The sequence below is a fragment of the Carassius auratus genome, chromosome 45 (assembly GCF_003368295.1).
Source record: "Carassius auratus strain Wakin chromosome 45, ASM336829v1, whole genome shotgun sequence".
In the NCBI taxonomy this organism is placed as follows: domain Eukaryota; kingdom Metazoa; phylum Chordata; class Actinopteri; order Cypriniformes; family Cyprinidae; genus Carassius; species Carassius auratus.
Window position 1 is genome coordinate 2,689,069 of NC_039287.1, and position 16,008 is coordinate 2,705,076.

The window sequence follows — 16,008 nt, forward strand, 5'->3', positions numbered from 1 at the left end:
ATCACAACACAAGCCAGCTAGTTTCTGTGAATGGGCTACATAGTCTCCATTATAATTAGCTAATATGTTATATGCAAGTATTAGTAGCAAAGAGCACCAAACATTCAAACTATTTGTGCAACAAACCAGTGCGTTTAGAATTACGACAATACATTAAAATAATATGATAGGAAATAACAGTTTACAACATGATGGACTGTTTTGTGCTGCTAAAATAAGAGGAAGTGAATGAAACTTGAGGTATCACACATGTTAAAAATACAGTGGATAGGGGACAATAAATACTCATGGGAGGAACAATACTTTGAATCAAGGGAAACAATTGCTTTGAAAAAGTTTTTCACATGATTTTTTGATAAAATAGTTCAAAATACATTTTTCGAAATGCCCAAAACATTACACGCTGGTGATGCCTGCTGGACCAAATGGTGTAAATGCATATCATACATGAATAAAAACATATTTACAATCAACAAATGGCCATCAAATCAAATATTATAAAATCTGAAGTGTCTGTATATTGCTGTATATTCTGTCTTTTTATACAAATGCGTCATTTAAATGTCTACAAATTAACTCAATGTATCCCAGATCAGCTATAGACGCTGGTTCATGCGTTCACAGAGATCATCGCCCTCTAGAGGAGAAACACTAAAACGTTGAATCGTCTCGAACACTCGTTTACTGAAGTCACGTGACTTTGGCAGTTCGATACGCGCTCCGAATCACTCGAAGCTAATGATTTGCAAAGGTTTCGAAAGCATATTCATCACTTATTATCCACAGTCCGGATTAAAAACGGTCCCGTGTTCACACTCTGCAGCCGAACTCACTGCGGATTGATCTGCTGTGTGAATGAACGCCGTCCTGTGTCACGCAGACGTTCATGTGTGTTTTCGGAGACTGGTCATGGGAAGGTTTCAGCTGCGTTTGACGGATAAACCGGCCCAACTCGAGTCACTTTGTTCATCTTTTACATTTACTTTCATCTCTGTAACTGAATATGATCCAGTGAAAACAAAGAAAGTTAATAAATGACTCGTTCAGAGTGACTTGAATACTGTATTTAGGCTGTGATGTGAACGCGTTATTTAACACACTCTAAAAATAAACTCTGTCTATAAGATGTCAGTTTTACATACATTCGAAATCATAAACATCTTAAAGACATCTAGTAAGCATCTATTTGTCTTCTGATAGGAAACGTCCTATAGATGTATTGCAGGCGAGTAAACGCTCTAACAAACACATCTCACAGATGTAATGTAGACGTCAACTAGAGTCTCTGATGTGTGTGTGTAATCATTTAACCCATCCGCTGGGTCTGTGCACACTTCACCAGTGCTGGGCTGTTTAAACCCAGCAGTTTTGAGAGCGTATGGTTATCAGTTCCAAACAATGACAGTGTGAACTTACATAACTCAGTAGATAACACTGTGCTTGAAGTGTTTCATCCTGAGGCCTGAACAGACGAACCATCAGCTCTTAACAAGGCTCTAAATAAAAGCCATTTTGCTTTGTGCAGCACAATGCATAAAGCCTATTGATCTAAAGAAATACTGCAGAAATGGGCCTAAAACTGGTGATATTGACTGATAGATGAGAATCTGTCTTCCAGTATACCTGATGGATATGAAGGCAGATAACAAGCCATTTTTCAGTGTAATTGACCCTGTTTCTTTCAATACTATATCAAACTCCTAGCCATTATTCAGTCTGTGGCTGGACAGTGCAGCAGTGCTTGCAAGAAAATAAATAATTGCCTTGACCCCTCTGGACGACCCGTTCCTCTCATACGAATGTAAAGCTTTGTTCCTAGCGTTTCGCTCTCTCTCCTCATTCTCCACCCTTCTCCTCAGTGCTTCACACAGGGCCGTGACAGGAGATGGAGGAGGAGTGACTGGCACAGCGCGCTGATTTTCGTGCCTCGGCAGGCCTGACGGAGTCTGCATGGCATTGTCAGGCCCTTTCCTTCCTTCAAACACAGTGAAAGTGCACAGCGGCAAACAGAAGCAGAGGCATGCAGAAGCACGCTTGCTGACTGCTGTATTAGTCCATTGACACACACACACACACACACACACACCTTTACAAAGAGATCCAATGACACAGGTGGCTCATTATAGTCGGCTGGCACAAATCTTGATAATGCTTGACTGTTGTAATTCACGAGAACATTTCATCACATTTCTAAGTACACAGCGCTAAATAAATAGACTGCATGAATCAACAATCTGTCATAATGCCAAAAGCCATACGTCCAGATGCAACCAAACCAAAATGGTGTTTGAGATAGTTTTGTTCAGTTAAGATTCTTGAACAGAACAGAGAACTGTCCAAAAGTGAAGGAAAGCCCCTAGTTTTGCGGCGGCCAAGCAACAGCAGCTTGCATTCTTATAGATCTGAACACATGCCATCCAGTCAGAGTCCGATACCGGATCTTTGTTTTAGAAGATCTCAGAGACCCAGCCTGCGATATAAGTTCCCGGGCTGTTTGCCAAGCATGTCCGGCATCAGTAACCATTCTGCTTTTGTTCGCCTCACAAAGAGTGGCTAGGAGAAGTCTGGGAGGAAAAGAAAATGCAGCTTTATTTATTCCTCCCTCATTCCTCTTCCTGTCTTGTTCTTTCCTGTGAGAAGGACAAAGAGCCGCGGCACTCGGGGAAAAGAACAGGGAACTGTGTGCAATGTGACTCCGGCGCCGCTATTGGCCTGAACCAGATGGGTGTGAAGAGACTAAAGAAAAGACAGGACAGTAGATAGAAGAAAAGACCGAGAAATGAAGTGAAAAGTAGAGTAAGAGGAACCTCTGTGGAATTAGACGGAGAGATAGTCATTTACAGCAGTTCACTAAACCTCATTCAGCAAACACTAAACTACTTCAGTCAGTTGAGTGATACTGCAATTTTATAACCAAAAAATAAATTGTTTTTAAACTAAATGATCAGGCTACACCAATAAAAAATTCAACATTTTTTATTTTTGTCTACAGCATTAAAAAAATATTATCATCGCTATAATGTAAGTCATTTTATTTATGATATCTATTTTTCTGTTAATTGTTTATATATATGTGTGTGTGTGTGTGTGTGTGTGTGTGTGTGTGTGTGACCCTGGACCAAAGAGCAGTCTTAAGTGTCTGGTGTATATTATATTTGGAGCAAGAGCCAACAATACATTGTATGGGTCAAAATCGATCAATTTTCTTTTATGCCAAAAATCATTAGGATATTAAGTAAAGATCATGATCATGAAGATATTTAGTAAATCTCCTACCATAAATATATAAAAACGTAATGTTTGATTAGTAATATGCATTGCTAAGAACTTCATTTGAACAACTTTAAAGATGATTTTCTCAATATTTAGATGTGTTTCCTCCCTCAGATTCCAGATTTTCTAATAGTTGTATCTCAGACAGATACTGTCCTCCGAACAAACCACACATCACTGGAGAGATCATTTATTCAGCTTCAGATGATGTAGAAATCTCAATCAATACTTAAGAAGGTTTTGTGGTCTAGGGTCACATATGTTAATTAATATTTATATGTACATATATATTTATATAACATGTTTCATATTACACAGCCAAGTAAAAGTTTGGAGTAATTTAAAAAAAAGAAAGAAATCTCAGACACTGAAGACTGGAGTAATGCTGCTGAAAATTCAGCTTTGATCAGAGGAATAAATAGCATTTTACAATATATTCACATAGGAAACAGCTATTTTAAATTGCAATAATATTCCAAAATTTTACTGTTTTTACTGTTTTTTTGATCAAATAAATGCAGCCTCAGTGAACAGAAGTCTTCATTCCGAAACATTTAAAAATCTTAATTATTCCAAACTTTTTATGAGTATTGTTACATCTAACCGTTAAACTACACATTTTCATAAACAAGATAATTAAACAAAGGTGAGAAAATAATATATGAATGCAACACTATTCTTCTGCGACCCACCATTTTGGGTAGACCTGATAATAAAGAGCAGGTAATGTAGTTTTCATCTAGTCACTGTACTTGTTATAGCTCTGAATACTACATTATAGAGAAATTCATTACAGGATTTACCGTCTATTCAAAACATGGCTATAAGAGTCCCTTCATAATTCATGGGCACACATCTTTACAGTAACAGCACAATACACATCAGTTCACAATGCTTTAAATCTACAGCTAGAGAATTAATGATGTCAAAATATCTATAGTGCATCTTAACAATTATTCACTGAGAACAGCTCAACTAAACAGTGCTTGATATCGTTGTGTCTGTTAAAACATGGAACGGTCAATTAGTGATTGTTCATTCAGTAAAATCACATTAGTCGAAAACATTAAAAGCAACACAGGAGTAACACTGACCAGAGTACAGTACGGTGATTTCAAATACTCGACATCTTTAAAGCATCAGTCTCAGGGAAGGAAGGTCAGTCCCGGTCGTCCCCGTTCTGGACACACTCCGGCTGGCTGTTGAGCGCCGTCTCCTCGCTCTTGGACTGCACCGGGTGATCTCCCTTCCTGATGGACTTCTTGGTGGCTCTGGACAGTCTGCGTCTGAACGAGTCTCCGGCCAGAAAGTACAGGACCGGGTCGACGCAGCTGTTGAGGCTGGCCAGGCCGCGGGTCACCTGGTACGTGGCATACACACGGTCGTTAAAGACACACATGTCCGGGCTCTGGAAGTACAGTCTCGCTCGCATGTTCAGGTTCTTCATCACGTGGAAGGGCAGGTAGGACACGGCGAACACCGTGAGCACGATGATGACCAGGTATATGGACTTCCTCCTCAGCGGAGCGTTGTCCATGTCGTTGCAGATCAGGGCTTTGACGATGCCGCCGTAGCAGCTGAAGATGATGATGAACGGGATGCAGAAGCCGAACACCGTCATGCACATGCTGTAGATGAAGTATCCCGGCAGCTCGTCTTCGGTCGTGGTGTCGTAGCACGTGGTTAACCCCTTCTTAGGGCCGGTTCGTGAGTAGTAGAGGATGGGAGAGATGCCCACCACCACTATGAACCAGACGAGCGCCACGGTGCGAACGGCGTTCTTCTTTTTCAGCCTCCCGAGCGACTTGAGCGGATGCACGACGCCGGAGTATCTGTGCATGCTGATGCACGTGAGGAACAGGATGCTTCCGTAGAGATTCACATGGAAGATGAACCTCTGGAGTCTGCATAGGACGTCCCCAAATATCCAGTCGGTTTTGTTGAAGTAGTAGAAGATGAGGAACGGCAGCGAGAGCACGTAGCAGAAGTCGGCCAGCGCCAGGTTGAACATGTAGACGGAGATGCTGCTCCACGGCCTCATGTGGCACACGAACATCCATATGGCCAAACTGTTTCCGATGAAGCCTGTGAGGAAGACCATGATGTAGACGATGGGGAGATAGTAAAACTGAAAGCCAGTCTTGGTTAAGGAGCATCTCGCCGTGTGATTGGAGAACTCGCTCACGTTATTCACGAGCGACGTCAGGTTACTGAACTCCGTCATGATGTCAAGAATCAGCAGGTCTGCACTCTACAGAAAGAAGAGAAAACGATTCACCTGTGCATTATTAACCTGTTCAGACCCAAATATGCTCCAGAGACGAGCTTTATTTCCACTCCAGTTGCCGCCAAAATTGATCATATGTTTTAATTGCTTTTTCCAATATCCATTAGAACATTAAGACTATGTTGAAAGTTGAAATAAAATTTAACATGTTATGCATTTGGCTTGTTTCGAAATATATACAAATGTTAAAAGACAGAAATGACTTAGAATTTTACATTCCATTGGAAACAGTTAAAGGTAAAACACTGTAACTGGAAAAAAAAAACAGTTTAGAATGTTTAAAAAAGTAATGGTAAAAAAAAAGCAAAAAATTAAAGAGCAATGATTAAAGGGACTGCTTTTATAGCAGGATCTGTGTCTGATGTCCCCTGATCAAGGCTACAGTGATGATGGATCACGGTTTAAATCAAACGATGTGTAGAATGAGTGTAACTCACATCATTTCTAACCAATTATTTGTCGTTTTAAATATACTATTTAGATCATATCTGTCTCGCGTCCCGTGCCATATCTTCATTTTGTTCGATTTTAAGGCACAAAGCATGTATTTAAGATGTGGCTCTTGATTTAGCAGCATCTGTTACAGTAATGTTCTCAATCTGGAGACACCGTGAAACACCGGAGAACAGACGCAGAGCAGGTAAAGTTCACAACAACCTCTGCAGCTACGGACATGAACATGAAAACAATGCAATAACGAGACATTTGTCCCCCGAGAAGCCATTTAAAAGAAGAAGAAAAAACTAAAAACATTGCGAAATCACCAAGTCCTTGGCGCGAAAGAGTAAAAGCTGACCTCACTCACCAGAACGACGCTCGTGAAGCCCGCATTCCTCGAGCGCGTTCACCGGAACCGACAGCAGCATGGATGTGAGAGCCTGCTTTCCCGCCACAGGAATGTCTGCTTCGCTACAGTTCTCGGATAAGAACGACTTTCTCTCTCACACCGATACTCACTGCGCACTCTGAACGAATTAACGAGCGAATAGCTCTATATGAACTGGCTCTTCTTTAATGATTCATATGAACCGACTCGCAAGGTGCGAGCGAATCACTGTGTGAGGAGTGAAACTGTAAAGAGGTCGAGCCACAATCCGCCATGACACATGTTCAGGAGCAAATAGGAAGCACAGATAGTGTATCAATACAAGAGACAAACTCAAAAAGAATTGGGGTTAATTCAGGATAATTGGGACATTTGGGTCATTTCAGTGGAAAACATCCCTAAATGCACCCCATGAATAAACGTCAATTATATATCAATAAGCTATTTAAGTAGGCGTGTTTTGCATAATAAAATAAATACAATAGGAGTACACAAAAATAACTTAAGCTATAGAATAACAATACAAATAAAAAAAGTAAAAAATAAGCAAGAGATTAACCTTTTATTCTGAAACGTGTGTGAATGCACATTAATGCTGCTCCTAAATCATTTGTACATTTAAAATGAAATCACACTTTTTTAAAGAACTGAATCATTGAAACGAAGCGTCCGAGCGAGTCGACTCTCTGTAATGACTCGTGTCCGGAGTGTCGGCTCTGCTGGTGTTTGTCGGAGGGAAGCAGGGGCGGATAATGAGCCATCGACAAACACTGGAATCGCTTCTCGTTTCAGTTCTTCATGTGCTCTGCTTATAGCTCCTGCACAGCCGATCTCAGACTCACACTCACATTATGCTTCACTTAGAAAACTAAATGTCGAGCACAGGCTGCATGTCCGGGCCACAGAAACAGGTTTTACAACCGGATGAGTTTGCGCAAGAATTAGATGCGCGTTTGATCTGGAGCAGCTCAGTGTGATTGTGAAAGCATAACTAAACAAACCTGCTGGAATGTGTAAAAGCACAGAACAGGATCGCAAAGCTATATATACACGCTCTCTCTCTCTCTCTCTCTCTCTCTCTCTCTCTCTTTCTCTATTTGTGTGTGGTGATGAAGTCTAATAGTCGAGCATTTATTATGCTAGAATAACTTTCCCAGGTTGCTGCTCACACAGATGCCTCTGTAGTTATTAGGATCAAATTAATCTCAGTTTTTAAAGATTGGTGTGATCAAGCCTTGATTCCAGGGAAGTGACCTACGCGTAGAATCACATTGAATATTTTTAGAATGGCCAATTTAAATTTACTGCTTGTGTGTTTTATCATCTCATTTAATATCCTATAAAGTCCAGATGCTTTTTTTGAGTTGGAGGTTTTTTATTTTTTCTTTAAGTTCTTTAACAGTTATTGGGAATTCTAATGGGCTTTTGTTATCTTTTATTGCTAATTCTAGTTTTCCCAATTGGTTGATTGTTTGGTTTTGTTTACAGTTTGTGTCTGTTTGTACTTTATTAAACAGTGTTTGGAAATGACTCCCATATTTCTTCATTTTGGATTGCCAATTCTTCATGATCAGTTTTTTTTTTCAGATCGTTCCAGTTATTCCAAAATTGGTTTGTGTTGACTGACTTCTCAGTTATTGTGATTTGGTTTTGGGTGTATTGTGCTTTTTTGGCTCTGAGTGTCTGTTTGTGTTGTTTTGTGTTTCACAGTAAAGAAGAGCATTATTTGGATCTCTGTGTTTCTGATATGACAGTGTTCTCCATTATTTTGCGAACAGTCCTGATTTTTCTAAAAATAGTTTTTGTCATTTTTGGGTATTTGATTTCTTCCATTTTCTTTTCAATTTGGATTGTTTTGCTGATTTTTCAAATAATTTATAAAAATATGCAATTTATGTAATTTGTAAATGCTCTCTCTCTTTTACACACACACATGCACACACACACACACACAGATCATGATGAGCAGGCCTACAGACTAACAGGAACCCAAAATTAACAGGGTCTGTTTTTGGAATTTACAATTATTTACCTTTTTTTACAATATCAAAGACGTTTTGTTAGAATTAGCTCACTTTTGGGTAACATGGGTTCGTTTAAAGAAAGCAAAATGTTTTGCACTATAGCAGACTTTTCCTTCAGTAGGAAATATCATACTGTTATCATGGTGAAATCTTATTTATCATTTTTCAAATGTGAAAGTTTTACATAATATCTGACAGTGACATATTTCCTCTTTATTTCATCGGATCTCTTTTGATGTCATTTTTTTTGTTCTATGCTCTTTGAAAGTCACAAAAATATACAAACTAATAATCAAAGCTTTAGTATTGTCTTGAGCAGCAGATGTTTTCATGTAACTGTAGAGGCATGTATCAGCTTTGTGGAAGCGCCACTGTATACTTGCATTGAATTACAGGAAAATCTGATTGTTTTCCTTTTCTACATGTGTTTAGTCTGTAGTCAAGGCTAAATCGACTGGAAGATAACTGTGAGAATAACAGACAAAGGTTTCACTATGAGCAGAATCTGAAGGAACTTTGTTACAGTGTCTATTTCCACACACACTCAAGGCTGAACACATGAATACACTGCATGCACAATCACACACAGGCAACAGAAACGAAAGCGAGAAGTGCCAGGATGAAGAATTATGGAGTAAATTCCCCTTTTCTGTTGAGACAGAGTGGGCTGAATGTCTCTGATGATAGTCAAGGACCCTTGACTCAAATCTAAACAAACACACACACACACAAACACACACACGCGCGCGCGCACACACACACAAACACACGCGCGCGCACACACACACACACACACACACACACACTTTTCAAGTTAATTTTGTGATTTTTTCTCTTTTTACATTAATTTTTTTCATAAATGTATTATATTGATATTTATTCATCTTCAATTTTAAACAAGACTGTGAATGTTATGGTTGTTTTATTTATTTTTGTATTTTCTTTATCCCCACTGTAAAAAAAAAAAAGAAAAAAAAAAAAAACATTCTATTGCACACACATATCTCTCCTTTCAAGGTGAATAATTATTCCAGATATTGTGAATAGGTCATGATTTTGATTCTTCTCTAAGTTTATATGTGTGTGTGTGTGTGTGTGTGTTTGCGTGTGTGTGTGTGTGTGCGTGTGTGTTTGCAAGTGTGTGTGTTTATGTGTGTGTGTGTGTGTGTGTGTGTGTGTGTCTGTGTGTGTGTGTGTGTGTGTTTGCGTGTGTGTGTGTGTGTTTGTGTGTGTGTGTGTGTGTTTGTGTGTGTGTGTGTGTGTGTGTGTGTTTCACATGCACATGTGTACACATATAACTCCCAGCTCCCAGCCGTGCAGAGACGAGGTCTGGCAGACAGAGAGAGTTAGTGGAAAAGGCAAAAGCTGCACCTGTTTCCCTGTGTTTGACAGCATGAGAAAAACTCTCTCTCTGATGCTTACACAAGCCAAAGGCCATTAGCTCTCTGCTTTAATTGAATGTTTACTGAGTTATTTCTTGCTGTTTTGGTGGAAGTAAACAGATTTTTTCTTCCACATACACACCCACAAATTTTAAGTCAGTACTTACTGATGATATCTGTGTTAGATGCATCTAATGCATCACATTTGATTATATTTGCATTCAGAGTAGCCTGGCCTTTTCACCTAAATCACATAAATTTCAGCCACTGAAGTATAATCAGGGAAAATTAAACGTTTTTTTATCTGTGTACAATTCAGTGGTCAGTGTAATCTGGAAACCTGGAAAGCACAAGACTGAACTGTGGAAACTTTCTCTTTCTCCTTTAGATGTAGATATATGCATGTGCATCCATTTTTCATGGGTTTTGAGTGAATCACTTGAGATAATTACTACAGCAGCCTATTACAGGAACCTGGGGGTGACTTCACCGAACACAGAATAATGAATAATGAGTCTATTAGCTGTGGTCTGCTGCATCCTCTGAGCAAGAACAGCCGGAAATGTGTGCTTCTGTCATCTGCATCCTCTTGTTTTCATATATTATGTAGGATTATTGTGTCAACTGTGTCTAATATGGTAATGCCATTGAAAGATCACATATACATTGATCGTTTCATGTGGTATGGGCACAGCTCATCCATCTCTGCTTCTGCACCCTCTCTTCCTCGTGTGTGGCTTCAGAGATTTGTCAGAACTGACATTATTGATTCTAATATCTCCTTACTCTGTTCAGTGTAAAGGAAAGTCCATCTTTCTGCTCACCTGGGCTCCTCTTGTGTCAGCGACCGCAGGAGAAGACTGAGAAATCACATTTTCATGTTCATTTACAGATTCAGTATAAACAGTTTATAATAGCAATGACACTATTAGCCCACTACATATGCAAAGAAATATTGGGACTTAATGTGTATTGTTTGTCACACATGGTTATGTGAGGAATGAAGTACAAGCAGCGAAAGTAAACTCTGGCAGACTGATACGAGATCCTTATCACCCGTCTGGGTTTGAATGTTATTTCATGCATGATCCCGCATATAACATACAAGGCCACTTACCAAGTAAATAAATGAATGGTCATGCACCGTTACAAGAAACATAATATGAGCTGTGCAGGACAACGTTTGCACTGGACACAATTTAATCAGTTAGCCATCTCTTCTGATCTCCCTTTATTACACAACTAGTTGTTTTGCAGTTAAACCAAAAGTCAAAGTAAAACAAGCCAGTGGATGAATACAAATATGGCAATAAATATTGCTTTGTTACCGATTAGGGCATTTTTATAGTCTGCTAACTAAGAGATCCCAGATCAAAATCCTAATGTGTGACAGAAATGTGACACAAATGTCTTGTACAAAAGTCTCATGTACACTGATTTATTGTGCATTGTGATTCAGGACAATATCAAAATAGGTTGCCATCCTCACTTTGTTTTTATATAGTGCTATGATAAAAATGATTAATTTCTTACATACATGTATATTTATCTGCAATAAATCAAAACCGCTGTGTGTAATAACAAAGCAAACGCTACACAAGATGTGTGTTTGATGATGGCCAGACAGCAGATGAGAAATCATGCTAATACTTCGAAACTGGACTTAATGGTGTACATTAAAGCTTTTACTCCAAGCGGTGCAGGGTAAACTGCTGAGCTGTGTAGTGTGTGTCCTAATGGGCTTCATTGTGGCTGTGTCTCTCTCCTGGAGCCCAGAGAATCGATTTCCCCTCCACCACAACCTCCAAGAATGTATTTTACTTCATCTTTTTATTTTTCTGTTAAGACTCCACTGTCCACTGAGAAAGCAGCTCACAGTGCAGACCTTATTTTATAGCTGACCCAAAAACATCCTCTCAGAAACCTTGGTGCAGTGGTTTAGTACGTGGTCTACGCCACCAGACTCGCTCACCTTGAGGATCAGAAGCGTTTATCAGAGGATGTCACCTCATCTGAACTTTCCTTCCTCCTCAGCTGAAGTCATTTCCTGTTTGTGTTGGTATCTGGTGGGCAGACTGTGGACTATTAAAATCATGTGGTATAACCTTAAAATTATGCATAAGTGTACTATAAAAATCTTTTCTTTTTGGTGATAGTTCTTGCTAATACCAAGTTTCTATTTTTTCTTTAATATCATTTGACGCATGCAAAGATCAAGGTAAGATTATCTATAGATAAGTGTGGCATCATTTCAAAGTTTTCTGCTTGGTGTCATGTAGATTGCAGCATTTAGTTAAATATAAAAGGACTGTAAATATACTAGGATATAGTAGGAATAAAAATATTGATCAACTGGTCTAAAATGTCGGACAGACATTTTCTCTTCTCTCTGCTTGTTCCTGAGTTAATCAACCTTATATTCTTCACTCAGCTCTAAACTTTCTTTAATAAAAATATAAAGCCCTCACCAGCAGAAATCTAAGGTGACCGTATTTGTGCTAGACATTTATTTTCCAGGCCAAATAAGGCATGGTAGTCTCTCTCTCTCTCTCTCTCTCTCTCTCTCTCTCACACACACACACCCTTTCTAATCCAAGACATTTAATATGACAGTGATATCGAATGATAACAAGTACTTAAGCATGCAGCAGCATCAATTTTAGACTAAAGCTAAAAATCATTCATCTTTACACTACAATGTTTGTGAGAAGACATCTTCAGGAAGAGAGCGTTTGCTTGTGGGAACATTTTTAAGCTGCTGTGTAATGTACACACAAGCACATGTGTTTGGGTCAGGGGCCGGAGGACAGGAAATAGCACCGAAATTGACTGGTCTGTGGAGGGCGACCCAAACACAGACACAGCTGCAGAGAGACAGACAGTCCAATCACACTATAACTCCAGGACAAGAAAGACTTCTTACAGTAGGCAAGGCTCGAACCTTGAACTTTGACCCCGCAGTGTTAGCTGTTAGATAAGACTGAGAGCAGACAGTAGAGTCACATTACTTTACACACTTATACTCATAGTTTATCCACCTCGGTGAAGCATTTTTAAAAGTAGGACAGATCATAAACTTGAGCTTGGCTTTAGTACAGTCTGTAAGAAGGGGAAAATAATTATTGCAGGTTACCACTTTTTGCAGGGTAGTTAATGCATTAGATATCATAAACTAACAATGAACAGCAATTTGTGTAGCATTTTTGGTGACACCTTACAATAAGGTCCCATTAGTTACTGCATTAACTAACAATGAGCAATACATGTATTACAGCATTTTTATTAATACAGCTGTTCTCTGTTAGTCAGTCAATCAAGTCACTTTTATTTATACAGCACTTTTAACAATACAGAGTATCAAAGCAACTTTACAATACAGTTGCTCCTTTACACTTAAGGAAGGTTAAGGAAAACAGTTCGACACCATGGTATAATGAGCATACTCGCACCCTAAAGAGAGCAGCCCGAAAAATGGAGCGCAGCTGGAGGAAAACAAAACTAGAGGTATTTCGTATTGCTTGGCGGGAAAGTAACCTATCCTACAGAAAAGCATTCAAAACTGCTAGATCTGATTACTTTTCTTCTCTTTTAGAAGAAAACAAACATAACCCCAGGTATTTATTCAATAGTGGCTAAATTAACGAAAAATAAAGCCTCAACAAGTGTTGACATTTCCCAACACCACAACAGTAATGACTTTATGAACTACTTTACTTCTAAAATCGATACTATTAGAGATAAAATTGCAACCATTCAGCCGTCAGCTACAGTATCGCATCAGACAGTGCACTATAGACCCCCTGAGGAACAGTTCCACTCATTCTCTACTATAGGAGAGGAAGAATTGTATAAACTTGTTAAATCATCTAAACTTACAACATGTATGTTAGACCCTATACCATCTAAGCTCCTAAAAGAGGTGCTTCCAGTAGTCATAGATCCTCTTCTGACTATTATTAATTCCTCATTGTCATTAGGATATGTCCCCAAAACCTTCAAACTGGCTCTTATTAAGCCTCTCATTAAAAAAAAAATAAAACTCAACTTGACCCCAAAAACTAGTTAATTATAGACCAAGTTGAATCTCCCTTTTCTGTCCAAGATACTAGAAAAGGTGGTATCCTCACAATTATATTCCTTCTTAGAGAAAAATGGTATATGTGAGGATTTCCAGTCAGGATTTAGCCGTATCATAGTACTGAGACTGCTTTCCTTAGAGTTACAAATGATCTGCTCTTATCATCTGATCGTGGGTGTATCTCTCTATTAGTTTTATTGGATCTTAGTGCTGCGTTTGACACAATTGACCACAACATTCTTTTGCATAGACTTGAACACTTTGTTGGCATCAGTGGAAGTGCATTAGCATGGTTTAAATCAGGGGTGGGGAACGTTGATCCTGGAGGGCCTGTGTCCCTGCAGAGTTTAGCTCCAACCCTAATTAAACACACCTGAACAAGCTAATCAAGGTCTTCAGGATACAGGTAGGTTTTTCTTTTTCAGGGTTGGAGCTAAACTCTGCAGGGACACAGGCCCTCCAGGATCAACGTTCCCCACCCCTGGTTTAAATCGTACTTATATGACCGTCATCAGTTCGTAGCAGTGAATGAAGATGTATCATATCGATCACAAGTGCAGTATGGAGTAGATAAGGCTCAGTACTAGGGCCGCTACTCTTCACGCTTTATATGTTACCCTTGGGAGATATCATCAGGAAACATGGTGTTAGCTTTCACTGTTATGCTGATGATACTCAGCTCTATATTTCTTTGTGGTCCGGTGAAACACACCAATTTGAAAAACTAATTGAATGCATAGTCGATATAAAAAATTGGATGATGAGTAATTTCTTACTGCTAAATTCAGAAAAAACAAAGGTGTTAATTACAGGACCTAAAAACTCTGCTTGTAATAACCTAGAACACTGTCTAAGACTTGATGACTGCTCTGTCAATTCTTCGTCATCAGTTAGGAACCTAGGTGTGCTACTTGATCGCAATCTTTCCTTAGAAAGCCACGTTTCTAGCATTTGTAAAACTGCATTTTTCCATCTCAAAAATATATCTAAATTACGACCTATGCTCTCAATGTCAAATGCAGAAATGTTAATCCATGCATTTATGACTTCAAGGTTAGACTATTGTAATGCTTTATTGGGTGGTTGTTCTGCACGCTTGGTAAACAAACTACAGCTAGTCCAAAATGCAGCAGCAAGAGTTCTTACTAGAACCAGGAAGTATGACCATATTAGCCCGGTCCTGTCCACACTGCACTGGCTCCCTATCAAACATCGTATAGATTTAAAAAAATTGCTTATTACTTATAAAGCCCTGAATGGTTTAGCACCTCAGTATTTGAGCTCTTTTTACAGTATACTCCTCTACGTCCGCTACGTTCTCAAAACTCAGGCAATTTGATAATACCTAGAATATCAAAATCAACTGCGGGCGGCAGATCCTTTTCCTATTTGGCGCCTAAACTATGGAATAACCTACCTAACATTGTTCGGGAGGCAGACACACTCTTGCAGTTTAAATCTAGATTAAAGACCCATCTCTTTAACCTGGCATACACATAACATACTAATATGCTTTTAATATCCAAATCCGTTAAATGATTTTTAGGCTGCATTAATTAGGTAAACCAGAACCGGAAACACTTCACATAACACCTGATGTACTTGCTGCATCATTAGAAGAATGGCATCTACGCTAATATTAGTCTGTTTCTCTCTTGTTCCGAGGTCACAGTAGCCACCAGATCCAGTCTGTATCCAGATCAGAGGGTCACTGCAGTCACCCGGATCCAGTACGTATCCAGACCAGATGGTGGATCAGCACCTAGAAAGGACCTCTACTGCCCTGAAAGACAGCGGAGACCAGGACAACTAGAGCCCAGATACAGATCCCCTGTAAAGACCTTGTCTCAGAGGAGCACCAGGACAAGACCACAGGAAACGGATGATTCTCTGCACAATCTGACTTTGCTGCAGTCTGGAATTGAACTACTGGTTTCGTCTGGTCAGAGGAGAACTGACCCCAACTGAGCCTGGTTTCTCCCAAGGTTTTTTTCTCCATTCTGTCACCGATGGAGTTTCGGTTCCTTGCCGCTGTCGCCTCTGGCTCGCTTAGTTGGGGTCACTTCATCTACAGCGATATCATTGACTTGATTGCAAATAAATGCACAGACACTATTTAACTGAACAGAGATGACATC

At 39.4% G+C, this 16,008-nt stretch overlaps 1 protein-coding gene across 2 annotated transcripts; it reads right to left on the reverse strand.

The window, feature by feature from the left end:
- Window positions 1–3,758: 3,758 nt before the first annotated feature.
- Window positions 3,759–6,625, reverse strand: p2ry1 (purinergic receptor P2Y1). 2 transcript variants are annotated; one of them, XM_026232951.1, is made up of 2 exons: window positions 6,366–6,625; window positions 3,759–5,524 (listed from the first exon to the last, which is right to left on the reverse strand). In XM_026232951.1, exon 2 carries the CDS (start codon window positions 5,495–5,497, stop codon window positions 4,433–4,435), a length of 1,065 nt encoding a protein of 354 aa, XP_026088736.1. In that variant the 5' UTR covers window positions 5,498–5,524; window positions 6,366–6,625; the 3' UTR covers window positions 3,759–4,432. The 2 variants fall into 2 exon arrangements, with proteins under 2 accessions (XP_026088736.1, XP_026088737.1); XM_026232952.1 differs by having other exon boundaries at window positions 6,357–6,625.
- Window positions 6,626–16,008: the final 9,383 nt, after the last annotated feature.

What these genes read in the sequence shown, in the direction of transcription:
- p2ry1 (XM_026232951.1), bottom strand. Translation starts at nt 5,497, where the DNA reads ATGACGGAGTTCAGTAACCTGACGTCGCTCGTGAATAACGTGAGCGAG.